The 7947-nt window shown below is 35.3% G+C and overlaps 1 protein-coding gene across 1 annotated transcript in view; it reads right to left on the bottom strand.

Annotated features, from left to right (window-relative positions):
- The window catches only part of LOC115918560 (nucleolar protein 4-like), a 19942-nt gene continuing 11995 nt past the window's right edge, over positions 1-7947 (bottom strand). Inside the window, exons 5-7 of the mRNA XM_030982985.1 lie at positions 7233-7376; positions 4392-4620; positions 1-3177 (exon numbers count right to left, since the gene is read on the bottom strand). Of these exons, the coding sequence (XP_030838845.1) occupies positions 3017-3177; positions 4392-4620; positions 7233-7376 (534 nt within the window). The 3' untranslated portion in view covers positions 1-3016. The remainder of the gene's footprint in view (positions 3178-4391; positions 4621-7232; positions 7377-7947) is intronic.

The raw sequence follows: 7947 nt of genomic DNA, 5'->3' as shown, positions 1-7947 counted from the left end.
TTTAGGGATTTTTTGTAAAAAAGTTACCAATTAGAGCTGCACACCCCTGTATGTCCTAATATGTGAGTACCCCCCCCCCCCCCCGGATTTGTTATGTCTTCTGCATGCTCAACATCTGCAGATGGCGCTAGTAAATTCAACATTTGGTGATGGACTTTACCATCATGATTGTGGCTCCAAATAGATAATATTGTACCCTTGACAAGAACAAAGTTCTGATGTTATGTATGACATGATATATATATAATTTTGACAGCTTCAGAAGCAGAAGGTTGCTAACTCGGTAGTATAATGAGTTAACGTCCTTCTTGCTTCGAACAGCCAATATATTGTTTCTTCAGAATCCCAGAGATGCTCACTCATCAAATAGTTTTAATAGCACAAAATTAAAATTGCTGTTGATTTGAGGTAATAAATAAACACATAAAATAGCACACCTAGTATGCACATAACTCTATAAAAGCAAAGTAGCAATTAAAGTATATCGCAAATGTCATTAAACTTTCTTTCTAACTACAAATATTTAAGTTCTTAAAGGCAAGGGCATATTCGAGTAACTTCATGTCAACTATTGTCCAATTTTCGTTGTCCATGTTCACCTATAAGATAATGATGACTTTTTAAAAACACCTGCAGAAAAGTGAATCACAAAAGTGAAAGTTGACCATTAAAAAGGAACAAACAAATTTTGTATAAGATTGTATAAAACGCCACTTTTTCAACAAGGGTGGTCGGTTCTTAAAGGTATTTCACAATCTTTGATTCTAACAATTTTTCTGAAAATGTGCAAATCAATTGGATTTGCTAAAGGCTTTCATACTTCTACAACTACATGTATGCTTGATGAAAAGCAAAGGCATACAGTCAGAAAGCTGAAACACTGTATGTCACAATTGTACATAATCACCGTGTGTACATAATTACTGTGTCATCATTAAAAAGTAGAAAAATTGCAGAATCATTTCTTTCAAAATCTGTGCGCATAATCCACTCAGCAAGGCAATCATGATGCTTTATTTTTTTATTATCTTCTAACACCTTTCGCTTCCCATAGTACTTTCAAGACATTACTTCTTTTACACAAAGAAGATATAAACTAACATAAATTACTCAAAGTACTTTCAAAACGTCGTTCGAAATGCACGTCTCTCCTCTGTGCTTATGTAGTCAAGTTAGTGGAGTTCAAAATGTCTCTTCAATTTTGAACATTGAAATAGGTTGTGTATACTTAAAATATAAAACATTTTGAAGTTCTACAGTCAAAACCTGTCTAAAGAGGCCACACACAGGAACAAGCACTGACCAGTGTAGACAAGTGGCCTTTTTTAATATTTAGACAGGTTCCTCAACGCGATCCTTCTCAAGGGAGGCAATATAGGAGAACCCGGTTTAGACAGGTGGCCTTTATAGAGCGGTGACCACTAAGACAGGTTTGACTATACAATGTACTTCAGTGTCGCAATCAAACATATGTTTAATTAATAAAGTCACCTGTATTTACAAGACTAGTACTATACAAGTGATTCTTCCTCAACTGTGAAACCTACACAGCACCATAGTATAGCTATAAACCCACTTTCACGTGGGTAGCCCATGTAGACCATCGGGAAATGATATTGCACATAATATGATAAGCACACCCAAAGTTGAAAAAGAAAAACAGGAAAACGAAACAACATAAAAACCTTGTCAAAACCAAAACCAAGAGAAGGAAAAACATTCAACAGTATAAAAAATCTCAGTAAGAAATAGTGAAAGAGTTTACCGTATAATATATTTACATATCGACTAGCCAATAACACTGACTGACTTTTTCAACATAATCGTAATATATTTGCACATTTGACCGAGTTGTGAGAAAGATATTTATAGCACTGAAGACTGTCCTTTTCTGTCCACCACCGCTATTCAAAACAAGCAAACTCTGAATGTAACCTCAAAAGTACTAGTTTACTAAACTTATAGTAATGTGTAATTTATATTATAACTATAAAACAACAGTTTTTAGATATAGAACATAATACTAAAATCAGTATAATCAATTAAATAAAGACTCATTTTCAGTCACTGATGTAAATCGTGTCAATATACATGTATCCCTGTGCTTTGAAAAATCATGTGAGACATAATCTTGTTTTGGATGATTGTCCAGTTTACCATGGTTTGTATGGGTCAGATATCTTATAAATTTTGATCCTTTAAACTAATCATATCATGAAACAAGAGGCACGGTGTGTAATTCCTAAACATTATTGAGTTGCCAATTAGCCAATTTCTAAACGTTATTAGGTTGCCAATTTGCCATTTTTCTATCATGAACAGCGGAGTGACACTAGAGCATCATTGCTGGGCTACATGTATTTCTGCATTGCCTTGTACTGAAATGAGATTATGATTGGCAAAATGATCTTAATATAACGCATAAGGAATTTTCACTCCTTATAAAAACAAGGACAAATACGGCATCCTAGCCCACACTGTTTTAAATAAATATTATTAAAAGAAATTTTTAGGAAAGATAAAAATATCCATCCTCTAAAATATAGTGAGGCTGAATTTCATGTTGAGATGAGTTGTAAAATATATAATGGAAGTTTTGACGGAGTTTCATGAAGAGAAAGTTATAGTTGATTTACTTATCAACAAATAATTAATCAGGACCGATATATTTTTATACCCTCTCTGTTTCAGAACAGAAAAAGTAACAGATTCCGGTTTCATAAACCTGATATTAATAAAAACCCTCATTTTTATGAAAAAATTGCCAACAGCCAATCAAATTCAATGATTTCAGTAGCTTATAGCAGTTATTGTAACTTTTTATTGATAACAAGTTTTATGAAACAGTAAATGGAAAATTAAACCTCCCGGATTTGTATATACATGTACCAAGCATACACTTGGAAAAGGTCAAAACTATGGCTTTCTTTTGTTGTTGAAAAATATACCACTATAGTTTCTAGATGCATGTGGAATAGGTGATTTGGAGTATCTATATAGTAAAAGGTGAGTAGCTTCAGTTGAGTTGGAGCAGCATTTGTTCTAGCTCATCGGCTGATCGATAGAGGAAGGCGGCCGACTCCCGGTAACTTGTGATGAGCTGCCGTATGTTGGTTACCTCCGTCTGGCTAAGCTGCGTTTTGGAAGTCATCTTCTTAACGCTAAGGTCTGTTGGTCCTACAAGGGAAACATAAGAAAGAGATGACAATTATATATTAATAATGAACTGTTAATTGATTGAAGTCTGTTTGTGAATCAATAGTTAAGGGAAAGATCAAAAATGAAAGACACCTTAGGACTGTATACATGTTTAAAAGAAGATTATGTTTGTGATGGTGCGGTGATATTGCATTCATACCAAAAATACTTCATACTGGAATACTTCCTGAAACAAATTTAATGAATTTATTTGGCAAAAAATACTATATGCCAATGAAAGGAAAATTACAATTAATATTGATGATGATGATGATATTATGAGGAGGACAGAGAGAAGAATGAGGAAGAATGGATATGGAAGTAGAAAAAGAGAGCGAGAGAAAGGGAACATTCAAGAAGAAGATGATAATAATGAAGATAAAATGAAAGAACAAAGAGGCCCCTAAGAGGCAAGTAAGAATTTGACAGAGGAAGAGCAGAAGGAGGAGGAGGAGGAGGAGGAGAAGAAGAAGAAGAAAGCACATGGATTAAAGAAAAGAAGAACATGTAAATGAGTCTTAGATGATAATTTGAGGGTCACAAACTCGAAAAGGGGGGGGGGGGGGGTATTTCTGATAAAAAAAGTGGACGTGATTTTTGGTTTTCATACCATTTGTAAGTTGAGCATGTTGCTGATTAAAGCCTGTATGCAATTCAAGAGCTAAGAAAAATGAAATAAAAAGACACATGAGGACTATATACATGTAGAAAATAGGCTTGTGTTTGTACCAAAAAAACTTCATACTTGAATACTTTCTGAAACAAAATTCATAAATCTATTTGGCACACAATCTTATCCAATGAAATGGAGATAACTATTAATACTGATGATGATAATCATAATATGAGAATGATAAAGAGGAAGAAGTAGAAAGAAAAAGAAGAAAATATATGGAAGGATAAAAAGAGAGTGAGAGAAATTGAGAGAGAGAAAGGTTGCAAAGTTAGGAAAAAAGAGAGATGATGATAATGAAGATGAAAGGAAAGAAAAAGAGGCAAATAACAATATGGAAGAGGAAGAGCAGGAGAAAGAGGAGAAAAACGAGAATAAGAAAGCATGTGGGTTAAAGAAAAGAAGAACATGCAAATGAGTCTTAGATATCTTCAAATATCAGATAAAAGATTTAGGGTCAGCAGTAGATAATGGGGGCGTATCAAAATATACAAATGGACATTGTTTTCGGTTTTCATACCATTTGTAAGTTGAGCGTGTTGCGTAGCCTGCAGCACGTTCACCGGATGGTGCGGGGCGATGCTGGCATAGTACGGGTCGTGCGTCCCAACTCCGTTGAAACGATAGTCGGAGGGGCGTGCCGTCATCTTCGCGGGGGGTTCATCGGAGTATGTCGCGACCCGATTGGAAGGTGTCGTGTGAGGGGGCGTGGCCCGATGTTGAGGCTGGTCTACTCGTACCGATTCACTCTGTAACAAAAAGAAAAAGAAAAGAAATTAACTTGTGTTTAAAGGTATAGACCAGTTTTGGAAACGCCCCCCCTAGCCCCCTCAAAAAATGAAATGGAAGCTCTTATTACCAATCATGTGAATAAATATGTTTTGACTAATACGTGATGATACAAATTTTGCCGGGAAACCGCCTACTATTTGATATATTTGGTAAATTAGTTTATCTATTGGTGTGTGAGAGATAAACGCACGTGTCGCGCACGTGTGCGTAGTCCCATATACATCTTTCTGTGTACAGTGCTTGTAAATTTACGAAGACTGGGCCAAATTTCTTATCATTTTGATGATTCTAGAACCTTGCAGTACACACCAATATATGCTAGATGATCAACCTTTTCTGATCGATTCCACAACGTTTCTTTCACAATGCAATCGCATGACCATAACTGGTCTTTATCTTTAATGTTCTGTTTTGTTCTTTTATCGTCGTAATTGTTAGATTTGGCAGATAAACAAACCACATCATTATAAACGCTTTTATGACGTATACCTTTTCAAAAGCCAAATGGCTTACTGAGAATGTGAGTTAGATTTACACATTTTTCATTACATTTATTGAAAATTCTAAACCCAGGTGGACCTGAGCTAAATACATTATTTACCTTGTACGGCATGTTTTTTTTTTATGTAATCATTCTTCAAAGAATTAAATTTACTTCAACTTTATTCCACAAATTATAATCATATCAACCATATAATTTGTTTTTCATTATAACAAAAACACACACATATGAAATAAGTGGAATGATAGAAATAAGTTCATGTAAACGTATACATGTATAAGTAAGATTCTAATCCCTGTTTAACGCACCCCTTATTTCTTAAAATTAGTGCTTGTCACAGTGAGAATATATAAGAAGAAAATTTGAAAAAACATAATTTCAGACGTCAAAAACACTTATTTATGGATACAACATTTCTCTCTCGTTAAAATAAGGCTTGTAACGTCACTCACGTAATCGCGTTTCACATTTTGACCACTTTCGTAGATGCAAGTTATCTAATTTAAGGAATATAGGATTTGCACGTTTCTGTTTTGTTTTTCTTTCTTTTCTTCAACAGGCCGGTATTAAATCACGAATACTCACGCTTTTGCGTGTAGGCCTTCGCCACGTGACTCTTGTCGTACCTGCCCCTACATTTCCCCACTTGAAAACAAAAGTGCTTGTCATTGAGACTAGTCATTACGTATATTTCATTTCCTCCCTTTTTTAAAGGTTTACATGTACTCTTATCTGGGTTATCGTCTTGGATGGGTGGGCGAGGCAGATACGTCACTAAATCTCGCGAATTCCGAGAGCGGGATATGCGCTGGTAACGGCGTTCGAGAAGTTGAAAAGGATCGGCGTATTAAATCAGCTAATTTGCATACGCTGTGCGGACAGACTGGGAACTGTTGCCGGATTCCCCAAGCTCTTTGGGGGCGGTGGTACGGGGGAGGGTCCAGCCTTTAGATTCACGCATGATTCTTTCGAGTTATTCGCTTCTCAGTGACCATTTCTATTTATTTTGTTAACATCTGCGTCAAGTACCATCACTATCCGTGTTTTACAATAGTATTTCAACGAAATGTTGGGTCATGTACTCAACATTGTAACCCAACACTTAGTAGATCGGATAGTTCTACGAAAGTACTCAAACGTGATAACGTGATTACGTGAGTGATCGTTAGAAGCCATACAGAAAATGATGTGTGAAGAACCAGGACTGGTTTAATACAACATCCATTATTCTACATGAAAAAACAAGTCATTAGTTAGAAGAAAGAATAGTGTCTTCGAATTGTAGTATCGCTAACAAGCAACATTGGATTACATACTAGATATTTATGCCTCTCCTTATAAATAAGTTTTGTATGGATTCTTAATTCTTGGTGTTATGTTTTTTTTAAAATAAATCCATGTCCTGATTTTTTTTTTAAATCTTCAAATGACATTCAAATAATTCTACATTTACTTCAAATCTATTCTCCAATCATGGCTATTATTATCTATGCTCTTATAAGCTATAGAAAATAGAATTGTCATGAGTAAGGTTTCAATGCAATGAAATAATAGTGTCTACAATGATAATACGATTGGAAATTGAAATAACTATAATTGTCTGTATTTGTTTTCCATTTAAATTTGTTCTCACTTGTCTATTTTTGTTTACTATTTTCTCCATTTTATTTGAAAACTTCTCACCCTAACTAAAAACAAAATACAAACACAGGACAGCGTGCATCACATCGAAATGTAACAAATATGTTTAAATAAATTGAAATTTCTCCCAGGAAGCATTATATTTATAAAAGAAATGTAAGTTGTAGTAACATGGCGTACTAACTGTATTAATGTGAAAAAGTACAAGATTTAATGTCTTTTGTAAAATACTTTCCCTATCACATTTAAAATTGACCGCATGTATTTTCCTGTTTTACATAACTTTTATTTTCTTATTTCTGATGTGTGCAAAAGCATAAACAGTGAAATAAAAATGAGAAAATATGTGTTCAAAGTGGTGCAAATACATAACAAAAAAACAAAAACAAAAAAAAACAGAAGAGGAAGAATTGAATAAACACTTACTGAAGATACTGAAGTGACTGTGTGGCCTGCCTGCATGAGCTCTAGACGTAACCTCTTAGCGTTCTCGCTTTCACTCTCACACGCGGCGGCTAGAATGTGTTCGGCCCGAGCTGAGGTGAGATGGGGCGGAGTGGGTCTTAATGACTGCATGGGGGTGAAAAATGGAGATGAGGTTGATAAATGATTTTATTATACATAAAGGTGGGTTGATAGGGGAGAAAGGGTGGCAGGGGTGGGGTGGGGTCGACACATAGGATGGGTAATATTCGAGATGGTTGGTGGTTTGTTTTACCTTTCGTAAGTACACACTTTATGAGGAGAAGCTGAACATTGGAACAAAAATCAGATTGCTGGAGCAATTGAGCAGCCACATTTGTCTTCTCCTCTTCTCCTCATCCTCTCCTTCTACTCATCCTCTCCTCCTTCTTCTTCTTCTTCTTCTCCTCCTCCTTCTCCTCATCCTCTCCTCCTTTTTCTTCTCCTTCTTCTTCTTCTTCTTCTTCTTCTTCTTCTTCTTCTTCTTCTTCTTTCTTCTTCTTCTTCTTCTTCTTCTCTTCTTCATCTTCTTCTTCTTTTCCTTCTTCTTCTTCTTCTCCTCCTCCTTCTCCACCTCCTTCTTTTTTTCCTATCTTTTTTTTAACGCCACATGAAGATGCTTCTAAAATATCATGGTTGTGGCTGTACTCAGTCATAACCATTAAACAATCCACGAGAA

Source organism: Strongylocentrotus purpuratus, unplaced genomic scaffold (genome assembly GCF_000002235.5).
Source record: "Strongylocentrotus purpuratus isolate Spur 01 unplaced genomic scaffold, Spur_5.0 spur5_scaffold_13, whole genome shotgun sequence".
NCBI classification, from domain to species: domain Eukaryota; kingdom Metazoa; phylum Echinodermata; class Echinoidea; order Camarodonta; family Strongylocentrotidae; genus Strongylocentrotus; species Strongylocentrotus purpuratus.
Note: the sequence above shows the minus strand (reverse complement) of the source record. Positions and strands in the feature narration are given on the sequence as shown.